The sequence below is a fragment of the Chelon labrosus genome (assembly GCF_963514085.1).
Source record: "Chelon labrosus genome assembly, chromosome: 23".
NCBI lineage: Eukaryota > Metazoa > Chordata > Actinopteri > Mugiliformes > Mugilidae > Chelon > Chelon labrosus.
This window is the reverse complement of record NC_140356.1, coordinates 16480699-16501928: the sequence shown is the minus strand read 5'-3', so window position 1 is coordinate 16501928 and position 21230 is coordinate 16480699. Positions and strand designations below refer to the sequence as shown.

At 43.6% G+C, this 21230-nt stretch overlaps 1 protein-coding gene across 1 annotated transcript in view; it reads left to right on the top strand.

The window, feature by feature from the left end:
- Positions 1 to 21230, top strand: part of acss3 (acyl-CoA synthetase short chain family member 3) — a 38975-nt gene that overhangs the window by 13390 nt on the left and 4355 nt on the right. The window contains exon 9 of the mRNA XM_084573627.1: positions 4330 to 4433. Within this exon, the coding sequence (XP_084429753.1) occupies positions 4330 to 4433 (104 nt within the window). The remainder of the gene's footprint in view (positions 1 to 4329; positions 4434 to 21230) is intronic.

The window sequence follows — 21230 nt, the reverse complement described above, 5'->3', positions numbered from 1 at the left end:
ACTATGATCCATGTGACTGTGACGAATGTTCTAGAACACAGTCATATTCTGTTTTTATCTGGAACTTCTGGTGAAAGGAGAAAACTAGGTATCCACCTTTAATTTGGGCGTAGGCCGGCCACAAAGTCAAGCTCGGCTCAAAATCCCAGCTGCGTCAGATAATACTTAATCTATAAACCAGCCCTTATCAGACCACAGCTCAGCTGATGCATCTATTTGCCAATGGATGACCAGTCTGGAGATGTTCCCATGGGGTGTGACACCTCCACCCCTGCTCCTCCTTTCACAATGCAATAAATGTCTTTTCTATGTCAGTGATACCTATTCTGTCCTGTCGGTCTTTGCCTTTTTGTTTTTTTTACTAAAGTGATCCTGATTGAAATGCAGGTTTGTTGTGAAGCTTTGAAGCAGCAGGAGTTGCATGTTAAAGCAAATCATAGCTGAGGGCTGTTTGCACAGCGGCCCGTTCCCAGCTCCGCTGAACGATTTGTGTTTGTACCTTCAACTCGGCCCTGTGCTGGGTGTTAATCAGGGCTGATAACAAACACTGTAGTCTACCTGTGCTATACCGCACCGCGTGAACTCATGTTCCTGGTGTCACTGTTCAAGTAAAGGTCGTCTGTAGCTCGGAGTTAAAAACAAACATTTTTCTTCTAGGTATTAGTTTGGCCCGGAGACTCAGACGCTCGCTGAGATGATCACATTTGTTAAGCGTTTGGTGCGGAGCAGCGAAACAAGGAGCTGAGGTTTCGTGGTGTCGGCTTACCTCTTTCATTCAGTTCAGCAGTCTGAAAATGCCTTTTAGCGCACAATCATAAAGCAATTCTGAGTGTGGCTGACCTGTGGCCCCTGCTGAATCATTCAGCAACTCTGGCATTGCCGGCTGAAAGTATACCGCCTCTTTGAATGCTGTTCATGCAGATAGATCGTATTCCACAATATGTTTTCTTCCAACCTTGGCAGCATATCTCCTCTCAGTTTTGCCCCTGCCAATGGTCATCGGTCATTTGGGCAACTCCTTGTGTTTTTCTTGTTCTTAATGTGTCTTTTCCCCTTGGTGCGGGCAGGTTTGTGAAAGATTACTGCAACAACCTGTCGTAGTGGCACAGGCTGAAAAGTAGCACTGAAACATGGTTTAATTTTACTGTGGGACAGCTCATGTCTGGTTTAATAAAATGGGTCGTTTTGATACTCAAAGTCACGTATTTTAATGAAATTTAAAAGGCTTTAATTTGAAGAAATCATTGTAGCTCCTGCTTGTATTAATTTTGTGCAATGCACCGTGTTCACTGTGACTTCTTTAGGTTGTACATTGTAGATGCATATGAAAAATTCCTCCCGCGTTGTGGTGTTTGTGACACTGCCTCTTATTATATTGGTATCTATTCTGTTCATGTTGCTCCATCCTATAAAACTTGGATGGAAACGTCTGTGCTAATAGTTCTAGTTTTAATTAAAAGTCTGTTGATGGATGCAGTAAAACCTTTTCAGTAAACTCTTTTTAGCTTTATTATCAAACACATAATTTCATGCTGGAAAGACCCCATACAATAATTTGAAACGGCTCACGTACTCCGAGACATTTACTCCCTCTAGAGCCTGTTCAGCTATAATAACCCTTATCAATGTGCTTGGGCCGTATCACTTCTTGCCAAGGGTGGCGAAAAAAATACGCCGAGCATCTGGCAGCGGGGCTGTCTAAAGCCAGGGATTGCAGCAGTGCTCTGCAGAAATGTAGCGTGACAAACGAGGCGGACACCTTGGCAGTAGTTGTTTTAAAGACGGGAAAACTTACTCAGCGCTGAAGTGACAGAACGACTTGTTCGAACAGACAAGGATCCACTTCTCTAGACTTACTTAGCGGAGTCATTTCCATATTGTTCTGTCGCAGCTCTTCGCACCAACATGACTGCTTCAAAAGAAGAGTGTAGCCTAAAGTCTCTGTGGGACATAGACGGTGCAACCTACGCACATAGCTTACGCCAATGTGAGCCATTTATACTTTTGCGCTCGTCAGTCTGGCTCGTTCCCACTCAAAAGCTAGTTGGTGCTGTGTCTTCTTTGCTAGTCTGTTTAATTTTTATTTCCACTTCCTGCTTCACTTTCAACATTGGCGACTGAAACTCCAAATTTTCGCTAGTCGTACGAATGCTTGTATCTCCAGAACCTCCTCACAGTTAAACTTTCCTCGATGTGTTCAATCTTCATTGATCCAAAACAATCAATTTCGAAAATTGGGACATGGAGAAGCCGAAGGAAACACGCTACCACCAAGTGGACCAATCACAACTCTTGTGGTCTGCGTCGCCAGGGAGGTGCACGTCAGGCTACGCCATTAGGGTCTGCAAAAGCATAAACCGCGCATTAGCGTACTAAAATTGTTTCTTGATTACATGTAGACCCTGACCAGACAGCCTTATTAGTAGATTGCTAAATCATTGTACTTTCATTTTGTTATCACTGCACTCGACCTTCCTGCAGAACCAGCAGTCAGGTTAAAGTTAGCAATAGTAGGTTTATTTTGAAATCCTTGGGGAGCAAATTTGAAAACGGGATAGATAAACTTCCTTAAGATCTTCCCGTAAACAGACCACAGATGAAATAGTTTACATGAGCTATTACTGACTCAGCACTTGAGCTTGAAAGGCAGCCAAGCCATCGCCCTCCCGCTGCTATTCTCTGCTCGAATCCAAGCTTGTACGTTCCCTTGAGAAAACCTCAATACCTCTGAGAGTTCGAATTGTCCTTGAATTAGCAGAAGTGGATGTGGGTCTGTAATGGGTTCTAGCTAGAAAACAAAGCCCATATCGGGCACAGAGTTAATCACTCGCTCATTCCGCATGTTCTTCTGCCTTCTTCCCATGGGGCTAAATGACAGCTGAATGATGGTACGCTGCTCGGCCCTGTGGCTCGGTCCTTGACGTACGTCTTTCGTATTTTGGTGCTGCCTACTCAGAGCTGTTTATTCAGACCACGTTGCTGTGAGTCCATTGACCTTAAGCCTGCTTGCTCTTTTTAAGCACCCTCAGGGCAGCATTTACTTTCCCCACTGTTAAATTGAAATGGCAAACTTGTCAGCAAACGCTTTCTTATTTACACATCCAGCAGTAATGGAGCAATATTTGTTTCTGGTCACCTGGCAAGTCCAATATATCAACTTTCCGTTAGCTCGGTTCGCTTCTGACTGTTTCTTTACCGAAAACGGGATGTCACTTTGATTAGCGAGGTTTGCAGCCAATGAGTGATGACCAGCAGCCATTTGTGGGGGAAAATGTAGCCATCAAGCTTGCATCTATGGCTGGACTTTATGGTTTCCCATGGAGCTTCTAGTGAGCAGCCGGCAGTGTTTTGAATTAGATATGAGCAGCCATTTGCAGCCGTCAGAAGGAGTTCGGGAGGGAGTGATGTTGGAGAAATCAGTGTGGCTGGAGGTAGTAAGTGTAGTGTTTTAGTTCACTTGTAGGGCATGGGGGGGAGGGGGTTTATGAACGCAGGGAGTAGCAGTTGTCCAAACTAATCGGGATCTAAAACTCGAGCAAGGAGGGACCTGTAAGGGAGGACAGATTCAAAGTCTTTGCACGAGTTCATTGTCTCTGGGTTAAGCCATGAGTTAGGATCACATCAATACTGCATGTGAGGTCATATAGAGGGCAGCATCTATTGGCGGAAAAGCAGCAGCTTCCCAAGGCTGTGGGAAGACGCGCATCCAATTTGAAAACCCTCTGAGATGAGTAAAAATGTAAGTTTCGAAGGAAGTAAAAAGTGAAATCGCTGCCAAGAGACTGAGGACTTTTTGAGGGTGGAAATGAAGGTACCGCTCGGAGCTAGGACGGGGGGCTGCGGTGAAAGCGATACTGGTAAAGGTCCCGTAAGAGAGATTGCAGGAGCATTAAGTCACATTCAAGAGTTGCGAGATAAGTTGTCAGCCGTAGTTTATGGTGCGGCTCACAGTTTTTTCACAATTTATATGACCCAGTTTTAACAAGCCTCTCACATTGCAGAACCCTTGCAGCAAAGAGGCAAAACAACTGATCTCAGATGCTGCACAGCTCTCAGAATTGCTCGTATAAATAGAAATTTAAAAAGCACAAACCCGAATAAAACCAAGAAGCATAGACTCCACACTTCATTGGTGGGAGAACTCACATTTGATGTTGTAAACATTAAAGCGAGACATCTAAAAATGAAGCCTTTCAGAAGGGTTTGGATATGTGAAAGCTCGCACTAGAAAGTTATTTTGTCATTGCACAGATGGAACTATACTTGTGGGGCAGAAGTAATGTCACGTTTCCTTAAGGTGACTGACGGATGTGCTTTGTGTCCTTGCAGGATGCGGTCGTTATTCCTGGCAGGAGAGCGATGTGATGTGGAGACTCTGGAGTGGGCCAAGGGGGCCTTTGGAGTTCCTGTTCTGGATCACTGGTGGCAGACAGGTGGGAGGGCATTTACTTTATAAAGACAGAAATGGAAAGGGACTGTATTTAAAGCTGACCTGTCTTGTCAGGATCCGTGCATACAGGAGTCCACCGTGTGCAACTCACGGACTTAATGACCCAGACTTTCTGGTGGTTGAAGTCAAAATCGTTGAGACATTTATTCCCCGACCACATGCTACAAATTGAGTTTTAATTTTGTCAGTTGAATAGCTGGAGAAGCACTTTACCCTTAAACTTTAGGGATTAAGTTCTTATGATACAGAAAGCGTTTCAAGGTCCTTAAGCGCTTTATTTGCATAAACTGTACGTGCCGATTTAATTACACTTGATATTTAAGACTCTGTCCTGTCCTCACTTTATCAGCGGGAGATATTTTTAAGTGTAGTCTTTTCTATATTTCACCAGCTCACTGAAAAAAATCGTTATTCCCAAAAAAGACTGCCATCCATTTGAAGCACATCTTATCACTTTCCTCTTTGATTAATCCTTCCTATTTTTTTGTATCACAGATACTTGAGTCTTTCTGCAGTTGAAGCAGTTATAGTGGTAAAGACTTTTTAAGTTTGAGTTTCTGAGCTTCATCACCCAAAGTCATATGTAGTCACCAGTCAAGGGTAGATAGGAATGACAAATAAAGCAATGGGTGGGTAGGGGTTGTGTGGAAGTGTGGCTGAATTACCACTTATTCCAAGGCATGACATTATGACCACCTTCCTAATATTGTGTAGGTCTCCCTTGTGCCTCCAAAACAGTTGTGACTCATCAGAGAATGGACATGGGCCTTCTGAGGGTGTCCTGTGGTGTCTGGCAACAGGATGTTGTTAGTGGGGGCCTTTGAGTCCTATGGGTGGAGGGCAGAGGCTTCTGTCCATGTAATCCTAATTCAATCCAGTGATTCCACCTGCAGTAAATCTCATTTTGCACTTGTTATTTGGTAAATCATAGACACTGTTGTTTGCACTGATTATTTATCCACAGTCAAACATACTCAACAGTCTAACCTTGGCGCGTTGCAGTGCAATGTCTGATTTCTTATCAAACCAAATTTCAACTGGTTCCTCAGGGTTGTCTTCTGGGGCCACTGCTGTTCTTTTTATATGAAATTAAAAGCCTTTATTGTCATCATATGACATGATATGAGATTGCAACTACCCATCACAGGGCCTCTGTGGATCAGGCTTGTTCCAGTGCATCCCACAGATAATTGATCAGTTTGGGATCTAGGGAATTTGGAGGCCAGGTCAACACTTTGTGCTGTTTTTCATGTTCTTTCGAGTGTGTGTGCCTGTGTCAGGCTGCATCCTGCCGGGGATGGCTGCTGCCGTCAAGGAGTGTCATTGCTATGTCATTGCTACATGTCTAAGTAACATGTGAATGCCAGGTCCAAAAGTTTCCCAGCAGAACATTATATTGTGTCAATATGGTCTCCCCAAGATGGTCAATGTTATTTACTTCTCCTGTCAGTGGTGGTTGATGTTGTGGCTGATCGATGTATAATTGAATGTAGAATAATAATTCTTAGTCCCATAGTCTCAGAGAGTGTAGTTTCAATTGGTCACTGTCTAGGTTAGCATTTTAACAAGGTATGTCATTGTCTTTGACTGTTTAATTGACTTTGCACACATACAGGACCCTGGCTGACTGCCTGGCAGAAATGTGAGGCTTAAGTTATGTGCTTAGTGAAGAGATAAGGAAAGGAAACAATCTTGGGTACATAGTCTATCAGTTCAAGGGTGGAAATAGAAATTGCTTCCCCACTGAAGCATGCTTTCACTTCGCAATGAGTCACGTTTCAATTTGTTTTCTTGGCTGGATCCTAACGTCCTAATGGTGATGGAAGTAAATAAATAAATAAATAAATAAATACAAAACCAGAACAGAAAAACAGGCTTAACTGATTTTATGGATTTTCTTTTTTAACTTTGAAAATGAATAAAATAGTTTGTGGTTAATCAGCCTTGGTGCTGAAGGGCTTTCATCTGTCCGCGCTTTAAAAAAAATTCCATTATCTTCGTCAATATTCCAGTGTCACGTTGCATCATTGCAGTTTAGATTAATGTAGTGCCGACGGAGGGTGAGTCGTGATCATCATTTTTAAGGCTCGCTGAGGCGTGGACCCGTAACGCGGTCCAGTGGTTTCAGTTTTGAGAAGTGAGTGGGAGTTTGCAGCTTTCCAACAAGTGCATACTCTCCAATTCTTTGTCTTAAAACCATTTTACATCATGTCTGTTTTGGGTCCTGACAATGACATATGTGATTGCAATCTCGGGCTAGATGCATTGTTTCTAAGGCATTCTGTTAAGTTCTATTGATTCCTGAATGTGTAAGACCTTATTAGCCTCCTGGATGGGCAAGCTTGTCCAGGCAGCATGCCATCTTGCTAATGTCAACCTCCCATCCCAATTTGATTGCTCTCCTCCCCCCAATGTACGAGTGAACTATTCTAAATGTGTCAGCTGCAGTAAAAAAAAATCCAACTGGACGTCTCTTTGTTTTGTAATATCCTGCCTGTGCAGATCCGGGATCAATTCCGGACAAGATGAAATCTCTGTGTTAAATATGAAATCAATAGTGTTGTTGGACCGTTGGCAAGCCATCGACCTTGAACGTTTGTACGGGCAGCGCACTCCGATCAGAGCCCAGATTAGCCCACTTGGCTGATTGGTCTGCCCGGGCTCAGTTGGAGTGTGAAGAAGTCAATATTGCAATATCATAGAAAGTGTGATTCATCAAATCGGCCTCTTGAGTTTATATTGTTGACTCTACAGTAGGGTTAACGCAAACTCTTCTTTTGTCCTTCAAAGCAGCAACTCTACTGCTTTAAGTTCAGAGACTCTTCAAAGCTTTTCAAGAGCAAATATTTGGGTGCCAGTTTTCCTTTGCTTGAATTTTGAGTCTTAAGCCCTATTTGCAAGGGATTAGTTATACCTGGGGGCATCATGTGATTCAGATATTACCCCCCTACGTCTGTGTTTCACATGGTGCGTTCACATGAGATGAGAAAACTGTGTTTTACTCAAATTTACTATTCATACTTATGTCTCCGCTAGGGGTTCTACTGACTAGCAGACTTTATTGCTGTGCAATGGCGGTTTTATCGGGAAGTCGACTAGTCGCTGATCACGTGACAATAACAACATGGACGCCTCCGAAGTCAGATGAGCAGCTCAGTGGGTCACTGCAGCAAACTAGCAGTGGTTCATAAAGTGTGTGGAAATACTTCACTTAAGATTAACCCCATACTACAGTGGCATGTAAAATATGTAAGTCAGTCTTGAAATACAACAGATGTACTACTGCAATTCACACTCATCTGGAAAGTCAAATCAGCAATCTACAATTAGACCTTAAGCTGCTATACACAGAAAAGGCTTTATTCTTCATGCTGTGGAGTCCTATTCAATGTTATTGATGGTGCCAATTTATATAGGCTAAACATATCTGCAGCACACAGTATTGATAAGTAGTAGTTCAGCTGTGTTCTATTAGTTGACATTGTTGCTGTGGTTTTTGTCCTTGATGTCAGTGAATGCACCATATGAGAGACGGGAGTTATGATCGAGTTGAGAGTTTGCCGACAGACTTGACGGTGTTCATGGTGTTGACGTGGGCTACGGCCGACAGTAGACGGTGTTCAAGCTTCAGTTTCCTTGCAGAATAGCCTCCACAAATTCCAACTGATAATAAAAAAAATCGATTTTTAAAAATAAAACATGATGCGATGACACTATTGATCCTGATAAAGAAGAAATTGTGAACGACCTGGCAGTATTTAAATCAGCACCACCGATTAACACATTAGTGCTTGCTTTAATGATTTCATTTTGTCAGCGACATCTTGACTTTGCACCCTAACATCTGTCCAAACTTGGATTTATAGCTTCATATAGATTCATCATTCTTAAGTGACAAGAGGCAGAAAAAAGCTGCAAATCAAACAAAAGTCTTGAAAAATATGCAGATTCGCACTGGATTAGTATTATCACAGGACCTCTGTGTTATGAGAAATAAGGTAGGTAATTTGCAGTGTAAGAAATTATGGATATGGCCGATTTGCATGTGATTAAGATCACAGATGACCTCCGCAATTAGTACGTATTACCGGATGTCCCCAGGTAAAATGAGTCCTGTGCGAATAGGGCTTTATACACACCTCTGCATACCAGGTATTTGGCCTCGGGTGGCTTTTAGCAACTGGTGAAGCAGACAAAGAAAAGGCCACATAATCAAAGCCAGGAATAGACTCTAATATGGTGTTTCAGTGTTCTAGCCGTATCATAACCCCACAGTCCATTACATTCTCTCTTCTACAGTTCCTGCCATTTGTCGCAACTCACAGTAAACGGCGCTTATGACTGCTGCAATTTGCCGCTTGTCTTCAATTTGAGATGACCTTTCTAATGGTGCACTCGGACACTTTTGCTTTTATCAGGTCGGAGTTGACGCAAAAATAGGCTTGTATTTTTTGGTCTTTTTTGTCATTTGCATGTCCAGTGTAGGTCTATATATGGAATCCCTCTTGGGTGGTGCCCATCTAACCCCGGAATCGGGACACAGCTAGGTCTGTTGAGGGTTATTGATCAGTAGCAGGCTTATAGAAAAAGACAATCAAACAGAGTTCCCTCTCTGCAGTGTTTCTGTTCTCACTTTAAACACCCATACACTGCTCTTTTGTTGCGTAAGGCTTTTGGATGAGCATATCGGCAGCAATGTGGGAGTCGAACGGCGCTAGAGGAGGTAGCGATTCATCCATCCTATGCAGCCAAACATAGGATTATGACATTTGCAAGCATTTTTTGCTGCTGTGTGATTTAGCTGTTTACTCAGTTTTGTACAATACATCCCATTACTCCCTACCTGCGCCTTCGCCTCAGCTAGTGTTTGAGTGTCAGTGCATATGTTTGGACTAAAAACAAACCTTCCCCCTAGACTCTATGTGTTGAACGGTGCTGCTGATTCCTATCTGTCTCTCTGTGGCTTCAGTGTTTTGCGAGATTACATTTCTTTTTCCACCCTAACATCGGCGCGATCGTAACACCGGCCAACTTTAAATCTCACTTCCTTTTCTCCCACACATACACACCAAAACAAAACGCTGTCACACTTTGTGGCTATCCGAGCTAGGTGATTTATTGAGTTTGGAGAAAAAAAACCTCTGGCGCCCTCTTGATTTCTGTCTAGATGTGTAAATCCCATTGGATTTTTCACCCGCTGCTAAACTCAGTAACAGGCAGCTGGCGGCCAGTGCTGCAATCCAAATGTGTTCTACCGCTCTTTCACGGTAGAGTGGATCACTCACCATCTCGCCATCTTTCTCTGTGTGTCAGAGACTGTTTGACTTCAAATGCGGGGCTAGAAGAGAGTCTGCCATGTCGCACATATTCTTGGAATTATTATTAGTTTGTCATTTTTCTTTTGAAGATACAGACAGAGCAGAGAAACATTTTAGTTTGTCTTCAGCTGTCTTCTGTACTTGATTATCTTTTTTTGCACACAACATTAAAACTATTCATTTATCTCTTTTGCGGTCCACCAGTTTGATAGTTGTTCTTGCATAGTGCAAAAATTGGAGATACACCAATCAGCCACAACATTAAAACCACTGACAGGAGAAGTAAATAACTTTAGCCATCTTTTGACAATTCATTGTTCTGCTGGGAAAATTTTGGACCTGGCGTTGGTGTGGATGTTACTTAGACATGTAGCACTCACCTTTACCAGATCAGGCACCCCTACCTCATAGCAATGACACTCCTTGATGGCAGCAGGTTTAGGAACAACTCAAAAAAACATGAAGAACACTATAAGGTGTTGACCTGGCCTCCAAATTCACTAGATCCCAGAGTGATCAAGTTTCTGTGGGATGATCCACAGAGGCCCCTCCTCTTAACCCATAGGACCCAAAGGTTCCCTACTAACAACATTCTGTTGCCAGACACCACAGGACATTCTCTGATGAGTCCCAATTGTTTTGTAGGCACAAGGGGAGACCTACACAATATTGGGAAGGTGGTCATAATGTTATGACTGATCGGTGTACATCTGTATTTTAAGAGTACACACCTGTCAGGCAAAAGAAATGGAGTGTGTATACAGTGCCCTCCAGTCCGCACTGAGTTTCTGAGTCAACTTGTTTGGAGTGTCATGGTGCGCTGTTCGACTGTCTCTCTGGAGACAGGACATCGATCACGAGCCACTTTTAGCAACGCCGCTGCCTTGACAACCCTCCTTCATCTTCCCCTCTCCACCCCCAAACAAAAAAGACAAGAAACTTGGTCAATGGAAAGCAGGTTAGCATTCAAGGCTCATTTACTCCACAGTGTGCATCGGAGAAGAGAGAGAGACAGAAAAAGACTTATTAGTCAAAATGCCTCGAGGCTAAAGTTTCCTTACATCTTTTGGCTTCAGTTGTCTAATCTGTGACAGTTCTATCACATTTAGTTATACATATTGATATATTTGCGATGCTACTTGCATAGGGCTCTAATTTTTATGTCGTCACCTGAAAAATGGCTAGAAATTGAACAAAATCAATCACCGGCGCGGGCGCTCATAAATCTTTCCAGTGGCAGCCCTGTAATCCTGAAATGTAATATTCAGCAGGCGAAAGCTGTAATCGATGGGGAGAAAACGGGTACCACGGACAATGATGGGAAGAGGAGTTGACGGCAGTAATTTAAGCAAAAAAATATGGGTTTCTATAGAGGCATTGTGCCAGCTTAGCAACGTACCATTTTACTGTTATATTATATTAAAGCTCATTAATATCCATGCTGTGCTTTGAGGATAATTTACATTCGTGAGTGTGCTCTTATGATTAAGCCAGAAGAAGACGATGTAGGGCAGTACGTCAACGTTGCTCTTTCAATGCCGTGAGAACCTTATTGGCAGCTGAAAGACGGGCAGCTAAATCAGTAATAAATAAAATGCAATTTTTGCCACTGCATTATATTTTTCTGAACCCGTCTCCTAGATGTCTCGCCTCTGACGGCATTTTGAAGCATATTGCGCGGCTTCCTCAGTGTAAAATCACTGTATGATCACAGCACAGCTCTTTATTTATCAAAACAGTGTTTTCCGCCTCCTCTTCAAAGATTTATCATCCGCTTGGAAACGGTTCATCAGCCGTGTCAGGCGGACCACGGACAGAAAAGATTAAAAACGTCTCAGGGTTCAGTTTCCCAGCCATCCCTGGAGGCTTCACCGTACCTGGCAGCCAACAGCACGTCGCTTATGATTGGTAAACAGTCGCACAAAAAGAGCCGGCGTTGATCTCTCTTCAGATCTGCGCAAAGGCTGTGGCCGTAAAAAATTAAAGGAAGTCGGCTGACTCAGAACTCAGAAGTTTGTCGCGGATGCCAGGGAGCACGTACTTCAGCGAGGAGGTCACAGGTTGGAGCATGTCTTCAGTCCTTAGATTTCAATTCACTTCAATTAATTTTTTTTTTTTTTTAGTGTCAATGACAGAACAAAAGTTGGTCTGAAACCCCCAGAGCAAGCATGAAGGCGATAGTGGCAAGGAAGCAGTTAACATGCTATACAGTAGTACCAGAGAACTGAATGTGTAGTAACAGAAAAGAAATTAGAGGATAGGAGCTTGGTGGCAGATAAAAGAAATTAGAGGATAGGAGCACGATGCAAGAGAAAAGAAATTGGAGGATAGGAGCTTGGTGGCAGATAAAAGAAATTAGAGGATAGGAGCTCGTTGCAAGAGAAAAGAAATTAGAGGATAGGAGCTTGGTGGCCGATAAAAGAAATTAGAGGATAGGAGCACGGTGCAAGAGAAAAGAAATTAGCGGACAGGAGCTCGGTGCCAGAGAAAAGAAATTAGAGGATAGGAGCTCAGTGCCAGAAAAAAGAAATTAGAGGATAGGAGCTTGGTGCAAGAGAAAAGAAATTAGAGGATAGGAGCTTGGTGCAAGAGAAAAGAAATTAGAGGATAGGAGCTTGGTGCCAGAGAAAAGAAATTAGACGATAGGAACTCGGTGCCAGAGAAAAGAAATTGGAGGACAGGAGCTTGGTGCGAGAGAGAAGAGAGTAGAGGACATGTGCTCAGTGCAGCGTCCCCCAGCAGCCTAGGTCTATTGCAGCATAACTAAGGGATGGATCAGTCCAGCTGTAACTATAAGCTTTATCAAAAAGACAAGTCTTAATCCTAACCTTAAAAGTAAAGAGGGTGTCTGCCTCCCGAACCCAAACTGGGAGTTGGTTCCACAGGGTAGGGGCCTGATAGCTGAAAGCTCTACCTCTCATCCTTCTTTTTGAAATTATAGGAACCACAAGCAGGCCTGCACTTTGAGATCCCTATTGCCAGTAGGGTTTTAAGTTGGAGGGATAGATTATTTTGCACAACTTGGTATTTAACTGTATTTATTTGTAAGTGGCAGCCCTCTGCTCAGAGTGTACACTCTACCGTGAGAACGAATGGATGGGTCACATGCAGAGAATTATTATTATTATTATTATTATGCAATTCTACATTTACACATACCTCCCTGTAAATATTTAATTGTCCTAACAAGCCCGCAGACGTGAATTTGACTAATCTCACCAATTTAGCCTGAGATTACTTTTCACTTTTCGCTCTGTCCCAGTACTTGACGGTGAGATTAGCTCTCTTCTGATACGGAGTGGAGGTGATTGGTTGAGCTCGTTATCCCCATGTGCAGCGGGCTCGGTCATTTCTCCCCCTCCGTCATCTGACGCTGCTGATTCATCCCGGTTCATCAACCCAGACACAGCACCGCGCAGTTCCTCTGGCACTTTTCTGCACCATGTTTCCATCTTTACTTTCAACATCATTATCCCGCTCGCTTTTTGCTGCTGTCACACGGCTCACAGATGCAGATAGAAGAATGAACCCCCCGCCCTCGCCTACCTGAGACACGCATGCACGGTTAATCTGTCTTGAAGCCACCTGACGCCACTGGAAGCCGGGCTCACTTCCCTATATGTGCATATGTGAAAATGTCTGCCAGTTTGAAGCCCGATAATAATCTGTGTGCTATTTTAGGACCCAAGTGCCATTGGTAGGGGGTGGAGAAGGGGGGGGGGTTGGCGATGAAGGTTGCTGATGTCACCGGTGTTGCCTGGCAACAAATGTGTGTTTCCAGTTGGCAGGGTTTGGCTGCTTCACCCAGTGAGCGGTGACGAACGGACTTACAGTAGTGTTTCAGGTGCTCCTGTCTCACTTTCTCTTTGTGTTTGTCTTCGTTTCTCTGACTCTGACTGACAGCGTCTGCCTTTGTGCGCAAAATTGAATTTTATATATAGATATATATAAAAAAGAAGTAAACTGGCCCTCCTTAAACCATCTGTCTTGTCAAATAAATTGTAGAGCTGACAGTTTCTTCTCTCGGCCTTAACCAAATGCAGTGCCGGGGGCTGGAGCAGCTCCTGCACATCCTCCTCTTCTCAGAAGTGTTGTGAAGGGCCGTTTTACAGTGATGAAAAACGGGCTTTTAACAGCCCAGCATTCACTGACTCTAAACACTCACTGCACTGGATCAGAGGTTAATAAGAAATATTAACCCCAAACCAAAGTGCTCAACAGGGACGCTACACTCTGCAGTGTCGGTTATAATGTACCAGAACTTGCAGGATATTTTCACAAGAAGCTTCTCGGTAGCAAACTTATTAGTAGTTGTATGGCGTTCATGACTGAGTCTGTGATGCTGCATTTGTTTTTAACCATTTGCAGCTGTCGCACACGTGCAGAGGTTGTAGCGAGTATATGTCAGGCCTCAGTACGAATAAATGATGCAAAACGTTGTCTTTGTTTTCATAAATGGACTACTCCGATATTCAGATATTTGTCCCACTGTAGGATAAATTAAAGGATTATCTTTAAGGATTATCTTAAAGGATTATCTTAAATGATGATTTTAAAGGATTATCTTATTGTATCTGCCTTTATTACCAGTTGGATACATTTCCAGGACGTATTGTAAGCTGGTTTCTTTTTGGAGATTATGTATAACATGTTCAAAATACTGCAATAATGCAGATTCTACTAGATACACAATGCCTATCGTGTGTATTGCGTGGTTTAAATTTATAAGACGAGTCTGCACTCATTTGCCCGGCATTGTTTATATTCCTCCCCACACCTCCTGCATATAGACCCAGTCCCTGAGCGCCTCCTTTTAAGGAACAAATCAGAATACATTTCTTTTCAGTAAATTGTTCCTGAATCGTGTCGCCCTCGTGCCGCTGCCCTCCGTTGGGAGCAGCGTGGGAGCCTTGGCTTTGAACCTCGTGTCATTCAACAACAATCACGGGGGGGAGAAAAGAAAAAAAAAAGAAGTGCCGTCGCTCACCCGGCGTCATTATATTGCTGAGGAGACAGTAGCGCAGATGTCGCGGCTCCTGTAATTACATCTCCGAGTGGCGAGGTGCCACATTTGTGTTACCTTGTTGTTTACCGGAGGCTGCCGTCATCTGCTCTCTAACCTGGGAATAGGCTTGGCATGCATTCCAAGCCATTGTTGCGTTTGTCGGCAGTGGTTTTTAAAGAGCAAGACGGGGGTCTTTCATTAGCAAGTTAAGTAGTGAATTTGTATGCATAAACTTAGCTCTGAGCGAGTGAGCCGCGCTGTCTGAGAAGTGATAAGGGAGCCAGTGTTTTTAGTTGATGGAATGAAATTGCCCCTTGAAGAGTTGGAGTTGTAAATGAGATGCGTGCATGTGTGTGCATGCGATGCACAGTTTCACAACTCGGTTCCACGCCTGTCTTCCACAACCTTTTCCAGTTGAGACAACGTACGCTTCCTCATGTATTTTACTTTCTGTTCTCTCTCTGAACTTTTCTTCTATATTTATTTTCCATCGTTTTAATATTCCGCTCGAGGCTTTCCTAACCAGACCCTTTTTTCTTTGTACCTGTTCGGCTCCTCTGCAGACTGCCAACTATGGTGTTAGTGTGAGCAGCCTAAGTAGCGCTGCCCAACACAAGACTCCTAGCAGAACTAATCCCACAGGTTTGTAGTAAGATTTGTTTCCCAGTTATTCCTGGGTTGGGGGAAAATGCAATCACCTGCCTTACAGCAAGATGTGCTTTGTATTGGCGTGTGCGTTTCTGTAGCCTCCTGCCAGAAGAAATATTTATGATTTCCACCGTATGTTTCTTTTTCACAACCATTTTCTATGAGCCAGACGGATTCTTGATTGATAAAAACAAAAAGAAACCTCATTTCAACGTCCTGCCGAGCAGCTCGCAACCTATTCTCTCTTCCTTTCTTCCTGCTCTCGTCCTCCTACATCACGCCGCCTTTTTAAAAGTGACCTTGGGTCAACCGTCTTTTTTAGCTCCTGACCGAGTTACCCCAGCAACGACACATCACCAGGACAACCTCGAGCACCGCTGTGCATTTGTATGATGTACCGGAAGCGCCCTCTTGGCTATTTGTGACTGGGCTGTCATTTGCTGCACACAACACATGAGTTGCTGTTTGTCTGAGTTGTATACCTGCAGCTGTAGGTAACCATTTAGAATACCTGCAGACTTATCAACAACAAAGACGTCTGTGGAACAAACTAGACAACTTGGTATGACTTCTGAGTCTTGTTTGTAGGTGGCATTTGTGCTCGTATCCAACATGGTGATTGAAGTAACTGACCATCTTGTGACAATACAGTGTTCTGCTGGGAAACTTTTGGACCTGGCATTCATTGGTGTGGATGTTACTTAGACATGTAGCACCCACCTAGACCAGACCAGGCACCCCCACCCCACTGCAATGGGGTGGGGGTGCCTGGCATACGAAACAAGCTATAAAAATACCAGTTTGGGTCTCCACCGATTCCTGGATTCCGGGAAATCTTTTTGTCAGCTACATTCTTTACTCTGTTCACTCGGACTACATTTGTACAAGACAGAGGCCTTCTCTGAGGCAAACAGAATGGCTCACAAAACCCATCATTGCTTCATTTTCTCACTGATAAAGAGATTGGGTACCTGTCGGTCCGTGCAGCCATGCTTTAATTAAGGATAACTTTAAGATTTCAGTTGTTATTTATGTGGAAATTATCTTTAGGGACCATAAGCTACGGCAAACGGCTCACTTTCGGAGCTAGTGGTCATTTGAGGAACTGCATTTTTTTTTCCAGATTTTTATTTCTTTTATTTTCCATCCTTGGAAGTTGCTGCTCAGTCTCCCCAGGGTTTTTAAGTTTCAAGCTATATCATCAGATGATGTGACACTGGCATCAGTCCCTGTGTTCCCCTTCAGTCGACATTGCTCGTCTTTCATGTGAGCCCTGCAGACACAGGGGAAGAGTGGGGTTACATTGTTTGAGGAAAAGACTGTTATTTCATCTGTTTCAGAGAGAGGCAGAGCAAAGAGAGTGCAGGATCAGAGAGAGCCATCTTTGTTTTTCCTGAACAGCAGCCCCCCTCCCAACACCCACCCCCACACCCACCCTCACACCCATCCTCCTCGAAGCTACCAGTAATGAACATGGCTGTTCGATAGCACGTTCTCAGCTGAAAAGGTGCCACCGTATCACCTATTCTGCTCTTCCGACGCATCCTCCAACAACCCCCCCGCCGCAACCCATTCATCACAATCTCACCGGCCAAGCCCATCTCCAGCAGGTCGAAGGGAGATTGATTTGTTTGTGTACAGAAGGAAAGAGAGTTCGAGGGAGCGAGGAGGAGCCAAAGAAAAAGGGGAAACACAGAGGTGGGAGACGGAGAGAGGCTAATGCCAAGCTGTTTTTTTTGTTTTTTTTTTGTGCCTCAGATTCACACCACCAGTCAGACCAACACATTCAGCCACGCAGCATCAACTCCATCTCACAGATGTTTTCACTCCTTTTTTTGCTCCCCTCTAGCGTTCACTCAGCTGACCCAGCCTTTACTGTCTACCGTCTGCATCCAACATATTTAATTTCCTCCACACAGTGTGACCAGAATAGTATCAGTGGAGGTATTTTGTCAGTTTCGGGCATAGACTGTATATAAATATGGACAATGCGCCTCCACTTCTTTGCGTCGGCCAAACTGACGCTATTTTCCCGGGGATTCGGACAGAGCGGCAGTTTGGAGTCGGGATTATTTGACATAGCAGTTGGCATGGCAACTGTTATGTCACTTCCTGTTTCTATAGTGTCAAATAACTAAAACAAAATGTATACAAAAAATTGATGCTTGAGCACGCATCAACATTATAATAACTACCTAAAAGAACAGAAACCATCCTTGAAAAAAATTTATTTGACGTTTATTTTAGTGTTTTAGTTTGGCCCAAGTCCCCTCCACTAACATGGAGGAGGCGGAGCTTATGACCTATACTGCAGCCGGTCACCAGGGGGAGCTCTACTTGCATTGGCTTCACCTTTAAAGAGCTGTACTGTCGTCCATCTTTATACTGTCTATGGGTTTTAGTGAGGATTTGAACTGTTTTGCCTTCACATCGCAGGCTTCATAGGAAGGAACCCTAGCAGTTCTTGGCAAACATCAGAGTCAGCTGTTCTTGTCGGCTCACGCATCTTCTTATGCAAAATGTGAGCGACGCAGCTAATTATCGCCCGAGACGTCTTTGCTTTCTAAACGTTTGATTTCATGCTCGGGAGGCGCACAGCCGGTCCCCGTCTTCCTGTACGCCTTGTTAAATGTCAAGGTCCAATTATATTGTCCTTTTTCATCTAGGTTTTAAATTTACTGGCTGCACCGCCGCCAGCGAGCCCCGGCTCCTGCTGTAAACAACCTGGTTTAAACACTCCACTCGTGCTGACACGGTTCAGCGGTCGTGTCAAGCCCTAATCGATGTGCAGCTCAGGAGAGCTTTTAAAGGATCCTTATGATGTTCCTCAAGGTCGATAGACCAATTCCAGTATTGGTTTATTATTTAAAGTGGATCTGGATCCATTATGATTATATTCATATGAGCTGTTTGTCATAAAACTTTATATAAATCTGTAAATATATTTAAATTCCTCTCCTTAGAAGAGGAGTCGTAACATATCTTTTTCACAAAATACTGATAATCCAACACTGGGGACCTTGAAAACTCTCTCCCTTAATCTTCTTATTTTTTTTCTTTACTGTTTTCTTACAAGTTCCAGTTTTTCCACCTTGTTGTGGTTCCATTCAGATTATAAGATGCCTGTAAATGCTGCAGTGCAAAGAGCAGGGCGTGAAAGACGATATAAATGAACAGGGCTAAATGCCGTGCATAAAGGTGCAATGCACAAGTCCTTTTACTTGAACTTAACATTATGAAGTAAATATGGACATTGTGAAGACTGCAGGTTATTGCCTACACTCTAAACCTACCTTTAGTTTAGTTCCCTATAAGCCCGGCTTTCAATCTGCAGTTCTATCTGTGACTGGGTGCAAAATTGGTAATGGAAAATGAAAGATGTGCAAAGAAAGTGCGTAACAGAAAAAGTATTGTGTTTCCCCAAGTAGTGGAAATGTTGGATGGTGGAACAGCAGCTGTGGAAAGTACCCGACAAAAGAATAGAACCCTATTGTCGGAGGAGACGAAGAGGCAGAGTGATGGGAATAGAGGAATGACATGAGCGAATATGGGACGGGCGTTCACAGGATGGAGAGAGCTCTGGGTCTACAGGCGCCTTTATTGTAGCACTGAGATCAGATTCTAATAGGGAACGGTTATTTCTTCCTTTGTGTTTTATGCAACTTAGTTACTGTGACCAAGCCGTTTCCCCTGTGGATCAATCTATCTAAGTTTAAGTCTGAGGACAGTAGCTGTGTTGATTGCGATAGCCATGTTGCTAACGCTACTGCTAAAAAAACGTGAACCAAATGGAAACAAACAGGAAGCAAACATCAGAACAGCTTCATCCGTTCACTCAGCCCGGCACCGTAGACGATGAAAACACAATTTGTTGATTGCCGTACATCAATCTGCTATTTCAATCTCGGTTCATTTAATTTATTTCCTTTAATAAAAACAAAGAATTACATGGTAACAACTCAGTCTTGACACCAATTCCTCCCGACTTGTTTGCACAAAGAAACTGCTCAATCACTTCATATGAAAACCTGATGGTTTCATCTCACCTCTTCAGTGACCGTGCTTCTTTCTTCTCTCTATGTCGTTTTGGGGAAATCTGGTCTTTGCGACAAACCACTTCAAAATGCAAGTGGGTGTAAAAGTTATTCTTTGCCGCTCTAACGCGTACAGAATTGTTTTTTATAATCAGCTGCGAGCTAGCTGTCGACGATGGGCTTTGAACCCCGCAGAGAAGAGGCTAAGTCGTTGATGATGAACGAGGTTTCCGGTTCAGAGGCCGCAGCCGTTGAGTAACGTGTTCGACTCTCTCTCCCTCCAACTCCCTCTCAGGTTCGTTTGATAACTTAATGCGGCGACCTCTCCGTCCCCCCCACCACCCCCCCGAGCTCACGTCTTTGATTCCTGTTGTGGTGAAGCTGGAAGCAGATCTTTAACAGTCTGCGGTTGACAGGTGTGGAACTGCAGTGAAGTCGTGTGTTGGTGTAGCTTCCCTCGCGGTTTAATGAGGGGTGTGTGGTTTGGATTTCGCACATCGCTGCTGATTTGAGGGGTCATTTGCATAGCTGGCCTAGATGCTAGAAGAAATATTGAAATTGCACACTCTCTGCATCCTTGGATTAATATCTGATTTCATTATGCCTGCGCCTTGCTGCAGGCATGACACAGAGAAAGCATGAGACGAACATTATATTTATATAAAATATACACTTCCTATATGGTGTCTGATTGCATTGTGGAGCGGCTGGGAGATGGATTTCAATTTTAGCATAGACTGTATATAAATATGTACAATGTGTCACCACTTCCTTAAATTGGCCAAACTGGTGCTATTTTTCTGGGGATACGGGCAGCGCCATCTTGTGAGGTTGGAGCCAGAGTCCGTAGGCAATATGGTCCGAGACTGGAGCCACGTGGGGCCGCGATATCGATTCCCCCGCCCACATTTCCTCCAGACTCACTCACGTTTTAGTTTAATTAATACTACGCTCTGCTCTACCTCCACCGGTTACAAGGAAATTATGGATTATACACTGTACTTATTTTTATTTTTATTTTTTTAACAACTCTCACGGTCCCACAGAGCCACTTTACGGAGCGGTTGGCATGGCAACTGGTGGCCGCTATTATGTCACATCCTGTTTCTATAGCATCAAATAACTAACTAAAACAAAGCTTATCCAAAAAATGGACACTTGAACATGCATCAACATTATATTAACTAACTAAAATGACAGAAACCATCCTTGAAAAAAAATATTTGATGTGTATTTTAGTGTTTTAATTTGGTCCAAGTCCCGCCCTCTAACATGGAGGGGGTGGAGCTTATGACCTATACTGCAGCCGGCCACCAGGGGGAGCTCTACTTGCTTTGGCTTCACTTTTGAGGAGCAGTTCCGCCGTCCATCTTTACACTGTCGATGGATTTTAGTGAGGATTGTGTGTGCCAGTGAGCCCAAGAAACGGTCACAAATCTAATCTAATGTTCAACTGAACTGCAAGATTCTGCAAGATTAAAGCTGCTCTTAATGCAAAAAAACACCTGTTGTGCACATGTTAGGTGGAATATATATTAAATTCTTTAAAATGAAAACACAAAGGCACACCTTATTCTGATGTGTATATATAAGGCTTGAAATGGACTGAAAAGGAGGAGCATTTCCTCACAGGAACTCAAGTTTAACACAGAAGACAGATGCTGGTGTTTTGCCGCTCTGCTGCTGTGTGATTCCTGATGTAATCTACCCCGCTGAGCCGGATCGATTGCAGTTACTTCGTAACTGGGTGGGCTGCCGTGCGAGTCCGTGCTGCA